Genomic DNA, 24,481 nt, shown 5'->3' with positions numbered 1-24,481 from the left:
AATTGAACTTTCACTTGATGCTGAACCAATTGTCTGAGAAAAGTTTGCGGTTGCTAAGCGAGTAACCTCACCCAAGTAAGAAGAATATTTGCTGGGTTTTTGGGTTGAACGCACCTTTAGGCTACGGCATAGCCTGGTTAGCCCCGCCCATTGTTCCGGCGAATGGAGTTCGCCCTGCACAAGGGTCTGGAGAAGAGCAGTACATTTCTTTCTGCTTCCGATACATTTTTGCGGGAGCCAATCACCAAGCTGGCTTTTCCCCTTGGCGCGCCATTGGCTGGTTTAACACAATGACGACAGGGAAGCGACCGCAAGCAGCCAATCGCGTACAGAGTCAGTTGAACTAGGCCCGTTGATCACTCCTCTTGTGCTGAAGAAAATGACGGCAGCTTTCGTTCAATCTACGATTGGCTTTGTCTTGCAATAGCCAGACTAGCCATGGCGTGGACTCTGTGTACTGGTGTATCAAAAAACAGCTGTACTAATTATGGGTTGTTCTGTATGAGATAATTACTACATCAAACATCTGTTATACGATGTGTACCGTTATATGCATTATACATGTACTACAATGTGTACCGTTATATGTATTATACATGTACTACGATGTGTACTGTTATATTTATTATACTTGTACTACGATGTGTAGTGTTATACTTATTATGTGTGTACTACGATGTGTAGTGTTATATATTTTATACGTGTCTTACGATGTGTACTTTTATGTGTATTATATGTTTTCTATGATGTGTTCTATGTTATCATGTTCTATAGAGTTGGTGACTAACTGAGGCCTGTATTCCACAGCTTCAAGAGGACAGTCTCAAGCCAACCACTGCAAGGTAGGTTGCAAATCATACCAACTTGTTTAAAGACCCGCCCAACTCGTTAAGGTATTTGGTCAACTTGTTAAGTCAGGTGGTCAACTCGTTAAGGGATCAGGTCAACTCGTTAAGTCAGGTGGTCAGCTCGTTAAGGGGTCTGGTCTACTCGTTAAGTCAGGTGGTAAACTCGTTCAAAGACCTGGTCAGCTCGTTAAGACAGGTGGCCATGTGGTTAAGACAGGTGGTAAACTCGTTAAGACAGGTGATCAATTCTTTACGACAGGTGGCCACCTCGATGAGACCGGTGGTTATTTGCTGGAGACAGGTGGTCTCCTGGTTAAAGGATAACCTTGTGATGCTTCAACCTGGAACCTATATTAAAATGTTAAAATTGGTCAAGTATTGAGTGAGAGTGCTTCAGCCATCACAGCTGCCAAACCGGCTACTCTGTAACCCTGAGTGACAATAGCGTCACATCTATGTGCGTCCTCTAAAAGTGCTCAGTTTGCCACTGGCTCAGACTCAGAGTGTTAAGGCTCTAACAACACTGTAGAAAGGATCCCTACCGAGATACACAACTTATTGTCTTAACCTCTGGCTTGATCCGGCTTGTTTATTATTGTGTCCGACCAAGTATCGCTGGAGAAGAAGTCACACTCTGAGATCTTTATCAGTTGAGCTGTTGCAAGAAGAGAATGTGGAAACATGAGTGACCTTAAGATCTTCTTCTGACACACCATCGAGAGAGATAGAGTGAAAGAGAGAGAGACTGAAAGGGAGGTTTTAAAGGTTTTACTTTACTATGCAGACCAATTCTTGACAGCTTCTTACAGTTGTGTGTGTGTGTGTGTGATGGTGGGGGCAGGGGGCGGGGGGGGGGGGGGGGGGGGGGGTGTATGTGTAGGTGTAATGACCTGTATGTGTAGAGGAATGTACATAAACTCCCATATATGAATCAATATCTATACCTCCCTTTTAGTCCCAAACGTAACATATACACACAGAACACAGAACACAGAATTGCGCCTTCACAGAGGAGAGGAGAAGGATAATATAATATATGTGGCTATCCAGGATAACCAACATCCTTATGCAGGGGAAATTGAAGAGGCATGACAGCATCGTCATCCAAACACACATCCAACTGCATTGACACCTCTAGGATTTGAGGTTTGTTAAATCCCCCAAGAAAGGGGGGCGGCCATCATGTTTAGCGACGTACCCATATGTGCCCTCTGGTGTATGTTTGTGTTATTTGTTTATCTCTATGGGAGGGTCAGATGACTATCTCAAAGACCAGGTATCGCCTTTTTTGTGCTCTGTCTTGTGTGGTCACTATGATGTCACTATGAGGTCACAGATCTGATGTCATCCTGACTTTACTATACCGTCTCTCTCTATAAGTCACCATACAACTTCCTTATTCATTACCCTAATTGAACTTCCCTCTTCAACGTCTCCCATATGAACATTTATCTCAAATAAGTCGGCCGTAAGTCACTTATGATATCATTCCTTTATTCACTCCCAAGACCAGGGTTTGCTCAGTGGCACTAGGGCACTGTCTCCCAGCATTCCTCGGTGCAGGTGCAGAGTGGCCAGATTGTCCTCTCTTTCACAGCGGAGTAATTGAGTTCAAGTGAAGACTTTATTGTCCCTTAATGGGAAACCTGGTTAGCGTCGGAGCCCAGGTGATGAGCGTAACAGACACTAGGGTTCAGAAACACCAACGGCAGATTGAATAAGGTGCGGAAACACACACACCAGCATGGACGCTTTATTCATTTATTAGTGCCGGGAGAGGAGGAAGCATTGTCCACGTCTGCCGTTCATCTGTCAAGGAGAAAGCTTTTCATTTTGAGCATCCATTTAGCTGGTGGCACTTTTTATCTAGTGCACCAAGGATCTCTCAAGTCTTTCATTCCAAAGTATTTTACTCGGGTCTGAGTCCTTGTGGAGCGATACTTGTGGTTAACCCCAGTGACTCCCTAATAAGGACGCCCTTGCTCTTAGCGCTGTGCGTTTAGCATCGTGCATCTAGCATTATGTAATTGAGTTTCTATGACTTGATTGCAGTGATGGGCTTGGTGCAAGAGGACTTAGGCAGATATTGTTTAGTTGTCGGCCACATATGAACATAAGGACTGGGTCCAGACTTCAGCCAGCGGTTCATCTATTACACTCACTGTCCAGACCACCATTAGCTAATTCGCTTACTCTCCCTCCCCCTTCTCCCTCCCTTCCTCTCTCTCTTTCTCTTTGTCTATATCTGTATCCCACTGTGTATCTATCTGTCTCTCTTTATACATCTTTATGTATACATATTTCAATCTGTCTATGTTTTTATTGCAGTCTTTTATCTCCCCTGGCCTCTCATGATGCTAGAAGCTAGCAGTAGCATTAGCATTAGCCTTCCTAGCATGGTGTCGTTGGATCGTTGACAGGATGTTAGAGACTAGCTAAATCATTAGCCTGCTTAGCATGGTTTAGTTGTGTTGTTGACAGAATGTTAGAGGCTAGCAGTAGCATTAGCCTGCCTAGCATGTTGTTATTGCCTTGTTAATAGGATGTTAGTGTCTAGCGGTAGCATAGATTTGTTGTATTATTGAAGGTGCTAGAGGCTAGCAATTTCATCAGCAAGTCAAGCAAAGTGTAGTTGTATTGTAGACAGGATTCTAGAAGCAGCGGTATCATTAGCCTGCGAGCCGGTCCAGCATGCTAGCTCTCCCTCTAACACACGGGACATTTCTGAGCCCATCCAACAAACACCATGCGCTCATCCATCTCCCCTCTTCTCCTTTCCTCTCCTCTACTACTCTCTTCCTCTCTCTTTCCTCTCCTCTCTATTCTCTGTCTGTAGTGGTTCATTGATTTTAGACCTCCTTCCTCTCTTTCACTTAGAAACACTCACACACAAACACACACTCGCAACACACACACACACACACACACACACACACACACACACACACATACACACACACACACACACACACACACACACACACACACACACACACACACACACACACACACACATACACACAAGAATACACACACACACACACACACACACACACACACACACACACACACACACACACACACACACAAACACACACAGCGGCTCTAATTGCGATCAATTAGGAAACTTCAGAAGGCCTGAAACAGGGGAGAGAGAGAGAGAGAGAGAGAGAGAGAGAGAGAGAGAGAGAGAGAGAGAGAGAGAGAGAGAGAGAGAGAGAGAGAGAGAGAGAGAGAGAGAGAGAGAGTAAATGAGCTAATGACATCTGGTTTATTGATGAGTCTATTCAGATAACCATCTGCTCAGCAATGGAGCGAGGCACAACATCATAGGGTTAGGGGTGCTATTCCCTGTACAGAACAGAAGGTTGAGCAAGGCAGTAACACCGCAGGGTTAGGGGTTTGATTCCCTGTGTGGACCATCAGGTAAAGCAAGGCACTAAGGGCTTAGGTTCTATTCCCTTTGTTATGTTTATCACTGGATTGCATTTCTTTTTGTAGCTTGGTGACGATGATGTCACAGGGAGAGGAAACAGAGATGGGTCTGTTTGTGTGTGTGTGTGTGTGTGTGTGTGTGTGTGTGTGTGTGTGTGTGTGTGTGTGTGTGTGTGTGTGTGTGTGTGTGTGTGTGTGTGTGTGTGTGTGTGTGTGTGTGTAGACGAATGCTGGGGAGAGATGGGGGGAGTGATCAATACAAGGATATCAAGAGGTCTGCTACTGAGAGAGACAGGTAGAGAGAGATTGGGAGAGAGAGAGAGAGTGGAGTGAGAGAGGTACTGATAGACAAGGAAAGCAGGTGGGGGGGGAGGTGGAGATAATAAGCCAAGAGGAGAGGATTGACGGAGAGAGAGGAACAACAAGGCCAACAGCAGCTAGCGCCAACTCTACGTAGCAGCTAGCCCTAACCCTAGCTAGCAGCTAGTTCGAAACCTAGCTGGCAGCTAGCACTAACCCCAGCTTGCAATTCAGCTCATGCTAACCCACTATCTAGCAGCTAGCACTTACCCCAGCTAGCAGCTACCGACCACAGCTAGCAGCTAGTGTTAAACCCAACTGGCAACTAGTGCTTCCCCTAGCTAGCACCTAATTCTTACCGTAGCTAACAGCTAAGTGTTAACCCCAGAAAGCTGTGTTATTGTCACTGAGCGACATTAACATCAATAATAATACAATAATACAATAACAATGTTAAGCATGATGAATATAATAAGGATATTATAATACTACACATTAAAGTTTTTTTTGTTTAAAACGTTAAAGAACTCCGTCCCTTTCCTTTCATAACGTAAAAGTGCCTTATTGGAGCCGCTTGGCGTCACAACAGAGGTCCACAGATGAGAGATGGTACGCCAACGCCAGTGTCTGTGGATGTGTGGCGCTCAATCTGGGCACTGTTTGTTGTGGATGGCCGAGACTGGGTCAAGAATCTTGGACGTTTAACGCCTTGACGCATTTCATTAACATTGCATGCAACATCGCTCGTTGCATCGCTCATACAACAATGTGTATAACATGGAAAATAATCCTCACAGTTTGTGTGCGATTTTGCTAAATCTCATATTGTTCAAGTTGAGACAGCGACCATTAAACTAAAATGTTTTTTAATTGTGATTTTTCAATTTATTATTTTGTTTAAATTATTTTGGAAAGGTATTTGTTGTGAATAATAGTTTGTCCGACCCCCTGTGGCTCCAGAGTGGGGCTCAGCGTAGAGGTTAGCTTGTTGCTAGCCCAAGTAAGCATGTTGCTAGCTGTGGTTCCAGATGCATAATTCAAAGAACATAAAGATGAATACAAAAGAATTGAAGAGTGACAGGCCATTATGAATATTAAAACAGGATGACCTCCTCCCACTGCTCAATGATTTATCGTCCGACAGACTCCTCTCTATTTATACCCCCTATCGCTCTTCTCTCCTGTTCCTCCTCCTGTCCCTCCTCTTCCTCCTCCTGTATCTTTCTCTGTGCTGCTCTCCTCTTCCTCACTCTTTACACTGCCAAGACTGATAGCCGGGAGACAGACTTTAAACATATCAACTAGAGGGAGGAGAGGAAGGGAGGGAGGGAGGGAGGGAGAGAGAGGAATGTGTTTTGTTAAAGAAGCCAAGTCTTGTGTGTGTAGAATGGTGAAAGAATACGGATAATAGTAGAGTAATTGTAGTGTTCTGAAACAAATGAGATAATCTTTCGTACTACTGTAGCATTGCCTCAGTATTAGGCAGTATGTTAACAATATACAGTATATATATATATATATATATATATATATATATATATATATATATATATATATATATATATAGAGGGGGCGATGTAATAACATGTGGATGATATTATGTAAATAGTTTTGAGTGTGTTATGGCTACTAGTTGCTCAGATGTTTAAGGTTATTATTAAATAAATTCTGTTTTTTTGATTATGTAGTTATGATATTATCTATTTTATTGGCACCAGATAGTAGTTATTGATACATGAGATACCTTATTGGATCTCATGAGATGCATGTAGAGGCAGAGAGACAGACAGAGAGAGAGAGACAGAGACAGAGAGAGAGCGAGAGAGAGAGTTAGAGAGAGGGAGAGAGAGAGAGAGAGAGAGAGAGAGAGAGAGAGAGAGAGAGAGGTGGAGAGACAAAGAGAGAGGTAGAGGTAGAGAGAGAGAGAGACAGAGAGAGAGACAGAGAGAGAGACAGAGAGAGAGCATAAAGGTGTTTTATTAATAACTAAGAGTTATTATTGCATATAATAGAATGAGAATGAGGTGAGAGTGCTGTGTCAGCTAGATTTAACGCGGTATTATAATTTATAAAAGATTTTAATTAGCTACTTCAAAGTTCACTGCACAAGCAAACACGGGCAGAAGTTACAAATCATTAATTCATTATTGAACGAATGACTAAACACAATTCAGAATTAATGAAGGAGGTGCATTAAAACAGGCTCAACTAGCGGGTGAAATAGGGAAATATTTGCTCATACATGCACAATATCAATATACATATATATATATATATATATATATATATATATATATATATATATAAATACTCTTTCCTATCTTCTCCTCTCCTCTCCTCTCTCTCAAGGTTAGGGCTCACAGGAAAAGTATCACGTTTCACTAATGCATCAGGACAGGAGTCACACACACACACCAACACACACACACACACACACACACACACACACACACACACACACACACACACACACACACGCACACACACACACACACACACAGCAACACACACACACACACACACACACACAGCAACACACACACACACACACACAAACACACACATGTATAAACACACACACATATGGGCACACACATATAAACACACACAGACATGCACGCGCGCACCTGAACGGATCAGTCCGGCTTTAATGCAAGACCAGCATCCTCTCCCTCTCCTCCTCCTCTCTCTCTCCTTTCCTCTCTCCCTCCCTCCTCTCTCTCCTCTACTCTCCCTCTCCTTTCTCAATCCTCCCCCTCTCTCTCTCTCTCTCTCTCTCTCTCTCTCTCTCTCTCTCTCTCTCTCTCTCTCTCTCTCTCTCTCTCTCCTCTCCTCTTTCCCCATCTCTGTTTCTTCGCTCCTATCTCCCCTCCTCTCCATTACTCTCTGTTCTCCTCGTATTTTCTCCTCCCCTCTCTCTTGTCTCCCTTGACTAATCAACCCTTTCTCTGTATTTATACATTCTATGTCTACTGAATGATTTTGAAATGAAATGACATAATGACTATTCGTCTGGTTGCCGTGGCCACCCCGGAGATGCTCAAGGTGACCTTGACGTTGTTACCATAGTGACAGGTATTTTATCTCTTAGTGATGTTCTCCCTGACTATGGCAGTGTGTTATTTATATATATATATTTCAATAATATATTTAATATATACATAGTATACAGATGAATTGTGATGTCATTAAGAGCAGGCTGACCCTATATGTTACAGACGGATCATATTCCCTCTTCAAAGACATGCTCTCTCTCTTCCTTTCTCTCTCTCTCTCTCTCTCTCTCTCTCTCTCTCTCTCTCTCTCTCTCTCTCTCTCTCTCTCTCTCTCTCTCTCTCTCTCTCTCTCTCTCTCTCTCTCTCTCTTCCTCTCTCCGGCATGAACAGGCACACACACATACACAGACACAGACACACTGGAAATGCTACTCAGAGAACAGGTCCTCCATTCATCTAGGATATACTCCTCTATCCTCGTATCCTTATCTCATCTACCCTAGTTTCTTCATCTCCTTTACCCTATTCTCCTTATCTCCTCTATCCTTGTCCCTTCATCTCCTTTACCACAGTCTCCTTATCTTCTTTACCCTAGTCTCCTTATCTCCTCTACTCAAATCTCCTCCAGCCTAGTATCCTTATTGTCCCTAACCTAGTCTCCTATTCCCATCTACCCTCTTCATCTCCTTTACTCCAGTCTCCTTAGCTCCTCTACCCTTCTACCATATTACCCTACTCCCCTATTACCTATTATCTCCTCTCTCTAGTCTCCTTATCTCCCCACCTCCTTTCCTCTAGTCTCCTGATCTCCGCTCCATCTCATTATGATACCAGTATCATTCTGCAGTAATGACCATGTCATCTTCTATCTCAATTGATATACGCACACATAAGAACCCCCTGACGCACACATAAGAACACCACCAGACCTGGTGGTGCTGGTGACTTTAGGGGGTTTGATTCCCTGATGGTGTCCAGACCTGGTGGTGACTTTGGGGGGTTTGATTCCCTGATTGGATCTAGACTTGGTGGTGCTAGTGACTTTAGGGGTATGATTTCCCCTGTGTAGTAGCCTAATATTGTCTTTCACAATATTATAGTTGTATCGTGCATATTTGAATGATAAGCAAACTGTTATCTTAAAATTAAGAATGACATCAAGAAGAAATTCAAGACCTCCGTTTTCAGGCATCCCATCCCATATTAAAGTAAGATTCAAGCGGAGATCTCCTTTAAAACACATTACATCTCCCAGTTAAAAATGAGCACGAGCCAAGACCAAAGAGGGATTTGTGCATTTTTCCTTCATCTCAACTGTCAGATGTTCCTGAGGAATTACCACGGTTCAGTCTCACAGGGATCAACTATAAGAAAAATGAGAGATAGTGCAAGCTCTCAAACTAGTCTCAATACGAGGCCAACAATCGGACACACTTCCTCAAATTATGCCTCAGTTACAAATCTCATTACCACTTTCACATCATCTTACAAGATTCTCTTAAAGGCAAACGCTTCATGCAAATGTGATGCACCAGATATATGGTTTATTCACATCACGTATGCACAACTTACAGAACCGTTAGTTCATTTTGCACAGAATACATGTCATTAAATGTACATGCCGAGTTTGGTAACCATTGAGTACATGACTAAAACTTCTCAAGTGTGTTTCAGTAATGAGCTGCAAAAGCAACGGTAAAAGTCATGTCAAGGAAAATAACTAAATGAATAGTAACTCAGCCCAATAAATGCTCACCGCAACAACGAGTGTGTTGACAGAGGTTTCCAATTAACTGGAGGAGGATTTGAGTTGGTTTAATTGAAACAAGGAAATAATAGTGCTTTAATGTTTGGTGACGTCTTAAACAGATTGTTGAGTGTTGATTCTCGTTTTTACGGCTTATTCTAATTACTACAGCGTGGAGTGTGTAAGGGGGGTTAGATGAGGCTGCACACCTGTTGTGCATTGAGCAATCAAGTGCACAGGTTGAAACAGCCTTCACCACACCACCAGAGAGATTTCAGCCATGGCAGCATGAAACCCTTGCTCTGTGCATCATTGTGCAAAAAATCATTTTCAACATCACCGCACTGTGTGCTGGTCATCAAAGTTGACCAGTAAAAGCCAACTAGGTGTGGTGTAGCAATGGACACTTATACTTACAGTTTATTAATTAAATTCTTTATTGTTTTTCATATGTCTCGCTTGGGTTACCTTCTCATATATTGCTTAAGTTGCACATTTGAGAGGAATAAATCAGATAAGGAGGAGACACAGTAATGTTAGGTAGGGGTCATACTTCTCAGATCTGTCTCATGAGAGCCTCAGACTCGTCTCACGTTCTTCTCTTTACTATAAACGAGACATGAATGAGATCAGGGGAATACAGAGATCTCTGTTTATCCTATTTCTCAAATACTGATCAAAGGAATATCTCAGTTAACATCATTTGCCTGAATGATGTCTACTAATTCATCTCTTTTCATCTCTTCATTGCTCCTGAGGGACGCTTGGGAGAGATATCTCAGCAAAATTATCACAGAACGATTGTAGAAACAAGAAACAGATAAAGCAACAGATTCTTTCCCATGTTGTTCAATCTTAATTATTTTCATAAGAAATGGACCAAGAAGAAAGACACCAACGATCTTCAGATATATTTAGGTTAATAGCAGTTTTTCAAACCTTTCTAACAGCAGTTATGAGGATCCTCTACTGTATCCTGTGGCCTCTATTCCCACAGACCAGCTGTAGGTCCTCATTCCGATTTTGAGGCTGCATCAACCTTGTTTCATAATTCCAGTGTGCATGGATGTGTCTTCATAGTTATGGGTTCTATCCCAGCACAGCTCAGAGGGTAGAGCAAACTACTGTCACTGCAGGGTTAGGGGTTATATCCCCTGTGTATCTCAGAGGGAAGAGCAAGGCACCAATACTGCAGGGTTAGGCGTAAGACATTTTCAACAACACCCTCCACCGAATGGCAGATAAATCATAGTTCCCTTCAGAGCCACGTCAACAGAGAAAGGTTCTGTCCAAACAGACGAGACATTCATGTTGTTAAGTAAACAGCACCACTGCTCGCCCTGGTTTCCGCTTGTGGTGTTTATCTAAGAGCTAGCAGCTACCACCCATGTCTCCTTAGCCCAAGCTGTAATATGAGCTTTATTCATCATCTGCACATTACACCGCTGGGAGGGAGCTCTTCTATTTGGATGGCCCAAGGAAACTAGCAGTTCTGAGAGGAAGGTCTTCTGTTGTGCTAGCCTTAGGAAGCTAGCAATGTTAAGATGCAGGTCTTCTGTTGTGATAGCCCTAGGAAGCTAGCAGTGCTAGGAGGCAGGCCCTGTGAGGAGGTAACATTGACCGATCGTTCTGAGTTGGGGAATTCCAGCTGCGCCACTGGAGATTTACAGCTCAGAGAGAGAGAGAGAGAGAGAGAGAGAGAGAGAGAGAGAGAGAGAGAGAGAGAGAGAGAGAGAGAGAGAGAGAGAGAGAGAGAGAGAGAGAGCTAACATGCTAATGTAGCATGTTGATGAGGACAAGGTGTCCCTCTTCTCCATGATATCACCTTTATGGCCTACAGCCAGCCAGAGTACGGGGTGTCTGAACCCTCAGGCTCAGTGATCAGAGCCCACTTAGGCTGCGTTCACACTGTGAGCCGCGGTGCTCAATTCTGATTTATTGCTGGGATAGATTTTTTTTTAAGATTCCAGAGTGAACCGGTCACAGTCCGAACTGACCTGCATGCGCAAGAGAACAATAACAAAGACGTCACACGCAGCGCTCTGCGTACGGAAGTAAACACGGAGGCCCATGTAGACAATGTTTATGGTTTCGTCCACAAGTTGATGAATTTGAATGATTCGGAAAAGAGACATTTAGTATATTGTTTCAGAGGGACGAAACAAACACAAGATATCCGCTTTGCAAAATTCTGTTTGACGTTAAAGAGGCATATTTCCTAGCCTGGGAACCAGATGAATCTGCGCGCTCATCGAGGCATTCACAGAGTGTCTGTAGATTGTTTTTTTTAGGCTTTGTTATTATAGCCGATTATTAAGATCAATTACTAATTAATGACCACCAACACACAATTCTGACACGGTGGTGTGTGAACGCAGAACGCTTGGTTCAAACGTGCTCCATTCTGGTTTGTTCAGATCCGATTCTATTGCTTGGCTCGTCACCCTGTGTTTTAAACGTGGCCGGTATCAGATTGCAGTGTGAACTGGTCATAGTCCCAACTGCGACCAGCATGCACATGCGCAAAGAACCATAAAAAGGCACTGAAGAACACATGCAGGCCGCATGAACACAACGTTAATGGTGTCGTTTATAAACTGTGGGGCCGCAATGTGTTGACACGGTGTGTAAATGGTCAAACTGCTGCTGTCATTTTTATCATCTGGTCGTTTTCTGTTACATTTCTGAAGCGTCTCAATCCGTTTAAACAAATTTGTTATTCTGATAATGGAAGAAATTTAAACTAGAACATCACAGAGGATTGCTGTGCTGATGCCGGCGGCCTTCGGCTCCACTCATCGGTACGATGTCAGGCTGTTACAGCAGAGCTTCATGTCGCCTTAAGGTTTCCAAAGACACGCAGCTTCCATAGTATGGGAGTAGCCTACAAATAAGGCCGTTTGAACATCGAATGAAATTGCACAGCAGGACTTGTGCTATCAGACAGAAAACACTCGGGCACTATTGTGGGTGACAAAGGAGGAAGAAGAGGAGGAGGAGGAAGAGGAGGAGATAAGGAGAAATTTAGAACTGTGTTTAGGACTAGATTTGTTTATCTAAATGCTAAATCGTTTTTTTCTTTGCAATCTCACTCATGATTACTCTCACTCCGCCCCGCCTCATCTTCTACCTTTCTCCCTCTCTGTGTCTCTGTTTCCATCAGAGAGAGAGAGACAGCTGATAGCTGCAATGGACTTAGCTGCACACACCTGCCCTCATGCTCTTGTTGTTTTTGTTGTTCTTGTCTTCGGTGCCAAGCCGCGAGTCTCTGTCACCACGTTCAGAACCAGGGGAGTCTGGCATCTCCATGGTTACCTAAGAATGAGAGGTTGAGGAGGAGAACTCTGGTGCACGCAGGGATAAAGAACACATACACATAACTGAATCTGCTTTCTCATGTATTGATTAATTTATAGGACAAAGCTCTTCAGAATGAAACCCTTATACCGATATTCTTTACCAAGGTGCGTGTGTGTTTGTGTGTGCATGCTAACAGGTTGTGTCATGACTAGATAGCGATGTCATTACTACGAGTGTGGCTTAGAATAAGATGATGTCGAAAAATACTCTCTCTTTCTCTCTCTCTCTCTCTCTCTCTCTCTCTCTCTCTCTCTCTCTCTCTCTCTCCTCCGTCTCTCTCTCTCTCTCTCTCTCTCTCTCTCTCTCTCTCTCTCTTCCAATTCAATTCAATTCAATTAGCTTTATTGGCATGAATGATGAAACACTTTTGCCAAAGCATCTTACAAACATTGAAAAAAACTGTCAATGAATGATAATTAAAATGAACCACGATAACAATGCACAATGAATCTGTTCTCTGCCTGCAGGAATGATAGGACTGCACTGATTGGGTCATGTTTAAACTGTTTCGTGGTGATGATTAGGATAAACTTTGTGGTGATGATTAGGACAAACTGAGATACACATGCTCATATATCAACCCGGTCTCACGAAAAGACGTGACACTGTCACGTTATTTAATCTATTGAAGCGTGATCAGGAACACGTATTTTCAAAATTTTCGTGTTAAAAAGCACAATTTTCAAACTCATGTTTGTACAGAACATTTTTGTACAGCCTCCGTACAGAACATTTATTGGTAAAAAATGTCTGTGATAACTAACAATATGACATCTTTCGGCCACCCGTTTCTACTTTCACCTTTGATTCTGAGAAATTGTGACAATTCACGGATATATTAAATGCAGGTGCGCTGTATGTCTTGATGTTTATTTTATCTAGCCATCTATTGTCTTGTTTTTGGCTATGTGAATGAAAGTCCGCGTCGACGCCTCGCAAGTCCAGTGTCGCGAGCGGACGTTGCCAGGACATCTAGAAATCATATCGTATTTAATGGGTTGTCACTAATATTGATGTGTTGGGCTTGATTATAACTCTTGAATAATATTGTTTGCACCACGGCCTGGGCCGGGTGCGGGCCTGAGTTTGAAAATTGTGCTTTTTAACACGAACATTTTGAAAATACGTGTTCCTGATCACGTTTCAATAGATTAAATAACGTGACAGTGTCACGTCTTTTCGTGAGACCGGGTTGCATATATTGCATTTTGTATGGAGAATATCATCCCTTGTAAGCGCGTTAAAATGTACCATAACAAAAACCAAATCGGTTAAAAGTCAAATTTGTAATATTTGCAGTTGGGGGTCTTTCAGTCAAAAAGGACAAAGACATAGTTGGATGAAGTCGTGGCGTAGCGTGGGAACATGAGAGTGTGCACCACCATGACGTGGAAAATCTATCGGACGTGAGTCAGGCAGAAATAATTTTCATAGAGTTCATGCATTAAAGTTTCATTGATGTGACGTTTAGTCACATATATTCACGCTGTGTAATTTAATGCTAATGAAATAACAGCAAGTCGAATAACGTTAGCATAACAGGCCCGGCCTTTGGCATAGGCGGAAGAGTAAAATGCGATCCAGAGATTTTTTTTCCTTAGGAAATATTATCAAAGCCCACATCAAAATAACTACATAGCCATTTAAATAGGCCAGGGTTTCAGGGTCATGTTTTGTACAATGATATTCATATTGTTTTTATAATTACTTTTAAATTCAGTTCCATGATGTAACAGTTAGCACTCTGGACTTTGAATCAAGGGATCCGAGTTCAAATCTCATGGGAACCTAGTTTACTGCGAGCACCATCTTCCAATATTGAGGACATTGCCCTGCCTTCATTTGTACTTCTGTTCAATAAATCAGATGTGATCAATACTTACATTTTCTGACAAATGTTCTTATTGTAAGTTGCTTTGGATAAAAGCGTCTGCTAAATGCCCTAGATGTCAATGTAAATGTACATCAATTGTTTATTTAACAGTGTTTTTATTTGAAGGGGGTTTGGTTTCTAATATACAGAACATCAAGTGTTTTTATTTTTCGAAGTTAGCAATTTATTAAATATTCAACAGATATCCACACTCGGAATTAGAGTGAAACGGCGTGGGTAACTAAAGACTTGATTTGTGACAGATTCACCGGTGTGAGTCTGAGTGTCTAGCGGTGTTTCGCTGCTAGGGAGACGGTCGGGCAGCAGCACTCCTCTCTAGAGCCACCATTTGGTCAATATGTCTACACTGAAATATGAATGAAAAACCTTGAAAGTCCTGTAAGGTCAGAAATCTTAAGGAAAAGTGTGCATGCACTTGATCCCATGCACCTAGCCTATAGCCACCATCCAAATTCAACCCCACATTTTCACCAGTAGGCTTTAAGGACCAAATGACTTGAGTAACAATCTTGAGAACTGGATGCGGGACGTTTTAACTAGCAGGACACAGAGAGTCAGGGTAAATGGATCTCCGTCTCACCATGTTTGCTCCCCTACTGGCTTCCAACAAGAATATTTGCTTTCACCCCATTATTTATCCTCTACACAAATATGTGTCAGAGCAGGCTGAACATAAGAGCATCTTAAAGTCAGCAGATGACTCTGTAATTGATAGTCCACTCCTGGACGATGAGACCAGGCACGTCCCGGTCTTGGACCACTTTGACAAGTGGGGCCCTATCTTACATCCGGCGCAATTGACTTTCTACACTGTGTCATTGCTAGTTTGCAACTAGCGCAGAGCGTTCTTTTCCCTCCACCGCCACTCGCCTGTAAATTAGGGAATGATCTTGCGCCCCAAGGGGCGGTTCGGCGAAAGGAGGAGGCGTGTTCTGGCGCAAACGTTCCCTGGTGCTATTTTTGGTGCAGTTTCAGAAAACAATTGCGCCACAAACCAGGAAATACCTGGTTTAAAGTCAGTGGCGCGTTGTACAGATGCTATTCTAAGGGCACATGCATAATGTTGCCTGTGCACCTCGCGCATACACTTTGCTTCTCTCATCTACCTAGCCACACATTCTTGGTAAATTATTTGGGAAAGAACAGCTGATACAGAGGTAACAAGTTGTACTTTTAAATCAATGCATCTGCAAACACCGTACAGCAAACACATATTTTCTTGACACAGACATTGTGTACAAGCCCATAACTTTTAGGATTGATGAGTATTTGATGTGAGAAAACATTGTTTTACTGCGAGTGAGTGTTAAAAAGAATGAATGAATGCGGGCGCGCGTGTGTGTATGTGTAAAATAATTAATGAAAGCGGCCGCGCATGTGTGCGTCCATCTGTTTAAACGCACGCAAACTAAACATGTAATGCATAATACAGTCCATGGCAATGTATATTAACGGGGGTGCACATGCATATTAGGAACACAAGATAACGATAATACATACAATACTGGTAAGAAACTATGTTTGTTAATGTATTGCGTATATCATTAAATAGAACCGCATATCATCTGTGTGTTTAGTTTTCTTTGGCGAAATTTATTTGAGGACTCAGTGTATCTGAAGTTGTGGAAGAAAACGCTATTCTATGTGTGAATTAGGCCATATTATTTGGACATAAACTGAGCCATTTGAAGTTTGAAATTCATGTGGTCATGCATCTGTCTCATCGGAGATCGCAAACGCGCTGTCAAAATATCAACTTGTCAGATTCAAATGCGCTCATGGCTCTTAAAAGGGATGGGAGATGGCACTCTCATTGGTTTATTGCACGTTACGCCCAAACCACCCCTACGGGTAATTAGGCTACTTCAGACCAACCCTTTTTAGATTTGGGCCAGGCGCAAGAGTAATTTATGCGCCGGTAAAATAGCAAGATCGCCATAGAACCGCCCACAAAGCTACTTGCGCTTGGCGCTTCTCACTTGCGTTACAGACCGTTAAAATAGGGCCCCTGGTGTGTGACATGAAGTCATGTCCAATAAAGGGTAAGACTGTGGAATTGGTGCAATCTTAAAAAAATATCAGAATTTTTTTGGACATATATTGATGGCTCCTTTTGGAAATTGATTATCATCAGATATCGGCCAAGTTCGGCGCTGCAACCATTGTTGGCGGTGTTCCTTTTCCAGTATGTTGATACAACTCTGCTTTCTCGTTTAGTTGATTTACAGTCAACATGTCCAGTGTAGGTGGTTGTATGTATATGTCTTTGTGTGTTGAATTTTTCTTTTTACTAGTGTGGAATTATATTGCTAAGTTTTCCATTATTTTTGAAATATCTAGATCTTGTCATTTTTTCAAGTTCAAATCAGTTCCCATGTCTGACTTAATTTGCAAAGGATGTCTCGGCTCTGATGTAGACCTTCTTTTGAGGGGGAAAACAGAACAAGGTCATCAGCAAAGAGTAAGCGTTTCACCTGTGTGTCTGCTGGAGTAACACCAGGGACTACATATCTACGTAGCACTTCTGCCACTTCATTTAGATATTTATATTGAAGATGGTTGGGCTCATATTGCAGCCCTCTCACCAAAAAACTGCACAGTTTAACATAGCTGGTTGCTGCGCTTCCAATTTTATTTGCAGATTTATTATTATCATACCAATATGACATGCCAGTGATCTTTAAAGAGTCCTTTGTGCCAGATGGAATCAGAAGCTTTCTTAAAATCCATGAAGCATGCATACATATTATTTGAGTTTTTGATGTACATGGGCATTTATTAAACTGATAAGGTTTGAAATATAGTGGATTGTGCAATGTTTTTGCATGAATCTGATAAAACTTTGATGGAGGACATTTTGGCAAGGAGGAATAAGACTGCAGGGTACCGTTCCCATGGCGATAGTGACACAGCTTCCTCGAGTTTATGGGATAACATTTGTTTCCACTATTGAATATAGACGTTCTAACCCATTATTCCACATTTCAGGACCGCCTCCCCCACTCTTAATTTAAACAAAACTCGGAATATGTAACATTTCAACTAGAAAATAGCAAAAAATTACCTAAATAATAATGTGATTTCATAAAATGAAATCCCATTCTTTAATTGATATATTCTGCAAATCAATCAATTCAACATTTTCTAATTTAGCTGTATTTGTTTCCAGTTTCCTTGGTATTTCCTTATTGGTGTTAGATAGAGTTAGTCTGAACAAAATTAAAATGTGATTATTATTTCATTGTGATTATACTATTAATTTTGTACCAGGTCAAACCAGGTATTATTTTTAAATATTTAAACACCTCTGTCCCTGATTTTGTCTCTCAGCTATTCATTGCTTCTTGGTTTTGTTCAGTGTTTTCTTGGGTCCATCTGTGGACTCTCTGTATTCTGAACACCCTAGTGGGCTTAGTGAGGGAGAGGATTGTTGAGGGAGAGAGTGATTTGGCTGGGGTCTGATAAGGCCGGTTAGGGCTTGACTGCGACTGCACTGAAAGAGTATGAGACCATGTCTGTGAACATGCCATCTACAGAGCTGTGGCTAAGTTATGAATACTAACTGTACGTTATCGATTCCCCTATAACATGACCATTCACAATGCGGAGACTAGCAATGTGTGTGTGACAGAGAGAGAGAAAATTGAGAGAGAGAAACACATCTATGTAAATGCACACGGTCTATAAAGCAGAGGTACTTGTCACTTAGTACTGCGGTACTTGGAGTAGCACGTGTAGTGCCGTCTTCCTGTGCCAGCGATGCTTTTAGCAGAAATCCCTTAGTGAGTTTGTTTAGTGAGTAGAACGTGTTTTATCGTGTTTAGCTCCACCATGCAGGGAACATCTAGAACTGTGAACATATTGATAACAGTTGGCCGACATATTGACATAAACAAAACTGTGAACATATTGATAACAGTTGGCCAACATTCTGATAAACAACACAATCCTCCCTTCCCATGTGTTCCTCTCCTTGTGTGTGTTTGTGTGTGTGTGTGTGTGTGTGTGTGTGTGTGTGTGTGTGTGTGTGTGTGTGTGTGTGTGTGTGTGTGTGTGTGTGTGTGTGTGTGTGTGTGTGGTACTCATATGCATGCATGTGTGTCTGTATTTTAGCCATCTGTGTGTGTGTGTGTGTGTGTGTGTGTGTGTGTGTGTGTGTGTGTGTGTGTGTGTGTGTGTGTGTGTGTGTGTGTATGTGTCTCCCTCTCTCTCTCTCTCTCTCTCTCTCTCTCTCTCTCTCTCTCTCGTTGTCCTTGTTATATTATGGGATGTATTTACGTGTTGCAGTGGTGGCAACTTGTATGTGCATGCGTTTTTGTGTGTGAGAGAGAACGAGAGACTGCATAGATGTATATAGATTGTTATTGTATTGTTACTGAACTGGTTTGAGATGGATAAGACTGAACTGGTTTAAGATGGTGTAGACTGAACTGGTTTGAGATGGATTAGATTGAACTGGTTTGAGATGGATGTGACTGAACTGGTTTTAGATGGATTAGACTGAACTGGTTTCAGATGGATGAGACTGAACTGGTTTGAGATGGATGGGACTTAAATGGTTTGAGATAGATGAGACTGAACAGGTTTGAGATGGATTAGCCTGAACTGGTTTGAGATGGATTAGACTAAACTTATTTAGACCTCACTGGTTTAGAGAGGAAGTAGCTTGCTGGCAGCGGGCTACAGAACAGCTTGTCGTGAGCATGGAGAATGATTATATCACTGTAACTTTCATGGCAATAAAGCGTTTCAAATTAAATTAAACAGAGAGACAGAGAGAGAGGGAGGGAGAGAGGAGGTGAGGCACTGTAATGGATATCCTGAGGATTATATGCAGGCAGATTAACAGAGAGAGAGACAGATGAAGAGAGAGAGACAGATGAACAGAGACTGATGAACAGTGAGAGAGACAGAGAGAGAAAGGGTGTTAAAGGTCGATACGGTGCTTAAAGAAAACCAAAAACCATATGTGTAATTTTGTAATATATTGTATTTAATATATGATATACTTTTAATACATCATATATGATGTGAACATAGTAATCTATGCAGTTTGCTCATTATTACTAAGATATCGCCGTATTTTAGAGAAAACAGGTGTCAAACATTATGTTTTTGCAAGTCTCTGCAAAACACTTTGTGAGTGGTCAACTCCTTTTGGAACACGTAAAGTGGCAGTTAGTACACTCTCCGACGTCGTAAAACGGCCCCCTCCTTCCTACAACTCTCAACTCTCAGTATCTCATCATGTTTAAAGGAAGATATCGCAAGGAGAAGTACTTAGAAAAGTACTTACAATTGCAGTGTGTTAACGTTTAATTTTGAAACTTCAACCTCAGGCTAACTCTGGAGCTAGCTCATGCTAACTCTTGGGCTTACTCAATCAAATTCTTGGGCTAACTCAGGCTAACTTTGGGGCTAACTCGTGCTAACTAAGGCTAACTCTGGGGCTAACTCAGGATAACTCTGTGGCTAACTCAAGCCAGTGTAGCAGTAACAGTCAGAAGGCTGTGCGTAGCATGAATGGGCCAATGTATTCTGTATGTTTACCTAGCTACTGTGTGGGTGTGTGTCTGTGTGTGCAAAGCTGCATTAAATACGATTATTTTGGCTGTGCAACAAACTAAGTAAACATCTTGTTTTTAGAAATCATTACAGAGACACAGATACACTCAGAGAGAGAGAGGGGGGGGGGGGGGGAGAGAGAGAGAGAGGGAGATAGAGAGAGGGGGAAAGAGGGAGAGGGGTTAGAGAGAGGGGGGGTAAGGGACTGAATTCTGAGTGGAGGTGTTTTTGGAGATAATCAGAAACAGATACACAAACACAGACACATATAGACACACACTCATGTGCACACACACACACACACACACACACACACACACACACACACACACACACACACACACAGGGCGGTGCTTTCCTAGCTTTGATTCTCTTACAGCGGTCAAAGGTGACAGGGTTGGAGGCAACCACTGTTTTACCAGATGGCTGAGTGGAGAATACACACACACACACACACACACACACACACACACACACACACACACACACACACACACACACACACACACACACACACACACACACACATACATGTCTATCTACATTCAAAGTCACATACTTCTTATTTTCATAGAGTGTGTGTGTGTGTGTGTGTGTGTGTGTGTGTGTGTGTGTGTGTGCGCAGCACTAGTAACCCCTTGCTACTAGTGCTGCTACTACTATAGTCAGGCAAACAGGCAAACAGGCAAACAGACAGACAGACAGACAGACAGACAGACAGACAGACAGACAGACAGACAGACAGACAGACAGACAGACAGACAGACAAAATGATCAGCCAGACGTCTGCATCCCACTCTGATGGGGAATGTGTTTGGGGTGTGATGTGTGTGTTTGTGGGTCTAAGCGTTCTTGAGATTAGTCGACATTTTTACAAACACGGTGGAGAACAGACACCTTGGACAACTCGAACGTCAACACCGACTTGATCCCCGAACCTCCCGGGTTCTGAATTGGCCCGTTAGCGCGAGCAAGGACAGACCACACAGACACGCCATGAGGAGGGAGGAAGGAGAGAAGGAATATTTCTTAGAGAGTGTAATGGCGTTGTTTCCCTCCTGGGTCTCCAATCTAAATGCTAATATTCCTACGAGACCACTAGCCTGGCGCTTTAATACTAGAGGAAGGAGGTGGAGAGGGGGGGGGGGGGGGGGGAGTGACAGAGGGGGATGGAGGGAGAAAGGGTGGGAGAGGGAGGGAGGGAGGGAGGGAGATGGAGGTAAAACCGGTGGAGGGATAGAGAGGAAGGAGGGAGGTTGGAGGGAGGGGTGGGTAGAGGGGAGTTGATTTTAGAGAGCGGATCATAATGAGTATGACACACTCACAAACACATCCCCTGCACTAGTTCCACTGGCATTATTGAGAGGAGAACCAATAGAGGCGAGTCTCTCATTACCGAGCGCGTTCTGTGGGGCTGAGGCGTCCTGCCGTCTGGTCCTGGCATGGTTCTTGGGACTGTAAAGCCTCTGCATGTTCCGCTCTGAGCACGCTCGTAGCCGGTCTCCAGAGACCCCCTCGATGCAACCTGCAGACCACTAACCACAACATAGAGAGGAAGTGTAGGGGGAGAGGGGGGGGGGGGGGAGAGAGGGGAGAGAGGAGAGGAAGGGAGCGAAGGAGAGAGGACAGGAGAGGGAGAGAGGGGAGGAAGGGAGTGAAGGAGAGAGAGGAGAGGGAAGGAGAGGAGGGGAGGGGAGCGGACGAAAGGAGCGAGAGAGAGAGAGAGGAGAGGGGAGGAGAGGAGGAGTAAGAGGAGAGGAGGGGAGGAGGGGAGGGGAGGAGAGGAGCGAAGAAGAGAGGGGAGGAAAGGAGAGGAGGAGAGAGAGGAGACTAAGGTTTTCTGTGTGTTTTTGTTATGCTGTTGGTGTCTCTGCAGGACGCTTCTCCTTTAACTCCGGTCATCATTAGCATTAGCAACATGCTACACTTTGGAGTCATTCGTCTGATGAAAAGTGAGAGAGAGAGGTGGGGGGGATTGAGAGGAGGGGGGATATATTTATTGGACAGGAAACAGTCTGGGCGAATTTAAAATGGTGGCTTTTAGAGAAGGATTATTCTGAATAGGAGCGTAAAGCGAAGGGCAGGAGGGAGAGCGAGAGATAAGGGCAGAGAGGGGGAAGAGAGGGAGACAGAGAGAGAGAGAGAGAGAGAGAGAGAGAGAGAGAGAGAGAGAGAGAGAGAGAGAGAGAGGGAGAGGGAGGTGGAGATTGGAGGAGGGGGGGTGAGAGAGAGAGGGAGGGAGGGAGGGGGGTACAGGAAGAGAGGAGGAGAGAGGGGGAACACAGATAGAAAGAGGGGAAGAGGGTGCAAGGGAGACAGAGAGGAGAAAGGGGGAGAGGAGTGACAGGATGTTATTGGAAATGCACAAATAAATCCAGCCTGCTATCTGTCAACCATAAACACTCAGACTTAACGTCTTCTGTGTGTGTGTTTGTGTGTGTGTGTGTGTGTGTGTGTGTGTGTGTGTGTGTGCGTGTGTGTGTGTGTGTGTGTTTGTGTGTGTTTCTACAGATGGCTAACCTGGGTACATCTCTGTGTTGTGTGGTTCTGGCGGCGGTGGTCGTGGCCTACGCTCAGAGACGCAGCCAACTGGGTGAGTTCCGCTCCATCATATTATCCTCTATTGTGTTTGACTATAAACTTTCTGTTTTTTTAACGTCATCTAGGATCCCCGCCTTCCTGCTCCGATAACCGGGCTGGGAATCAATATCACTAGTGATCACTAATCATCACTCATTTATCATTTGGGGCGTCCTACCTCTGGAGGCTCTGTCAGAGGTCAGAGGTCACTGGTTGTACCCTCGTTAGAGTAGAGGAGACACGGTAGACAGTAGAGACAGAGGAGAGACACAGAAGTGATTAAGGAGAGGACACAGAGATACAGTAGAGATACATTAGAGAGTAGATATGCAGTAGAGACACAGTAGATACAGGAGATAATTGTGTGACAGCAAGATATAGTGGAGATGCAATAGAGAGTAAAGATACAGTAGATACACAGTAGAGATACGGTAGAGTGGAAACATAATATAGCTACAGTATAATTAAAGTAGAGATGCAACAGAGTGTGTGTGTGTGTGTGTGTGTGTGTGTGTGTGTGTGTGTGTGTGTGTGTATGTGTGTGTGTGTGTGTGTGTGTGTGTGTGTGTGTGTGTGTGTGTGTGTGTGTGTGTGTGTGTGTGTGTGTGTGTGTGTGTGTGGTGATGTTATGTTATTTATGGTCCATATCCTGATTGAGAACTATACTTATCTTTCATCCCTCACTGCCCTTATCCTCCTGAATTAATCTACTCTTCCACCTCTCTCTCCCTCTTAATTCAATCTTATTCAAGGCTTTGTTTGCATGGTAAAGGCGTATGGTACATTGCCAAATCATGTAACATGTCATTGTGACAGTGTTGTCATGTTGATGCTGTTTTCCTCAATTGTGATTGTGTTGCTGTCCAATGGGGTATACTATGAGGCGCGCTGAACATACCCAGGCTTTCTTGGGAAAACCTGGATCGACAAATACGCGACTCGCGATCAGAGTTAAATGGCACCACGAAGCTCACTTACGAGTGAATTTGTCAAGCCAAGTTTTACGCTTTAGTTTCAATGCACATTCCCGTAAAATGGGCTTTTGTCATTTTACCCACCTTTACAAAATGGATAGATTAAGAGCAGTATATTTCACCCAAGAGGAACAGATAGTCATAATGAAATTATATGAGGAGTTCAAGAATCAGATAATAGCTAGGGGCAAAACAGTTGAACATAATAAGGCTAGGGAGGCGTGCTGGCAAAATTTGATGATCATATAAATTCGTAAGTGAAAAGATTCTGCATATTGTCTAAAAAGCCAAAAAACTAAGCCAAATGCAGAATTGTTCGCCATTAATCCCAATAGAATGTTGATGATTTCAAAATGCAAAAGCAATGTCCAACCTGCTTTATTCTATAATTTAGTGAATTCACTTTAAAAAAAAAACCTATGTAAGAAATCTAAAGCATATGTTGAGATGCTGAGATGTAGAAGCAGAAGAGAAGTGGATTAGTATAAGACCCGAAAGCCAGCCTTGAGAACATGGGTCCAAGTTTGAAATAATTCCATAATCTTTAGTAATTATGTATTCCATGTGACATAAAAATTGGGACTTTATAAGCTACACATAAATGCACATCACTTGGGAGACAAACCCTGCACACAGAAATTCAAGACTGTCGCGCTACCTCCACTCTACCACTCTCTCACAGAGACACAAGGCGCAACAGTAAGAATTTGCTACATAAGGTCCAAAAAGGCCGGTGAAATTGTTATGGAATATGGTGTTTTCATGGTGATTGTGTTGTCATT

General features: G+C 43.1%; 1 protein-coding gene across 4 annotated transcripts in view; it reads left to right on the top strand.

Moving 5' to 3' along the window:
• cntfr (ciliary neurotrophic factor receptor) overlaps window positions 1–24,481 on the top strand; it is a 69,191-nt gene that overhangs the window by 11,705 nt on the left and 33,005 nt on the right. The window contains exons 1-3 of one of the 4 annotated variants that reach the window (XM_060038980.1): window positions 48–75; window positions 808–842; window positions 22,657–22,738. In XM_060038980.1, the coding sequence (XP_059894963.1) occupies window positions 22,657–22,738 (82 nt within the window). In that variant the 5' untranslated portion in view covers window positions 48–75; window positions 808–842. Of the gene's footprint in view, window positions 1–47; window positions 76–774; window positions 843–22,656; window positions 22,739–24,481 lie in introns of those variants that run through there. The other 3 variants (XM_060038981.1, XM_060038979.1, XM_060038982.1) reach the window with 3 other exon arrangements.

The sequence above is a fragment of the Gadus macrocephalus genome, chromosome 19 (genome assembly GCF_031168955.1).
Source record: "Gadus macrocephalus chromosome 19, ASM3116895v1".
Taxonomy (NCBI): domain Eukaryota; kingdom Metazoa; phylum Chordata; class Actinopteri; order Gadiformes; family Gadidae; genus Gadus; species Gadus macrocephalus.
Note: the sequence above shows the minus strand (reverse complement) of the source record. Positions and strands in the feature narration are given on the sequence as shown.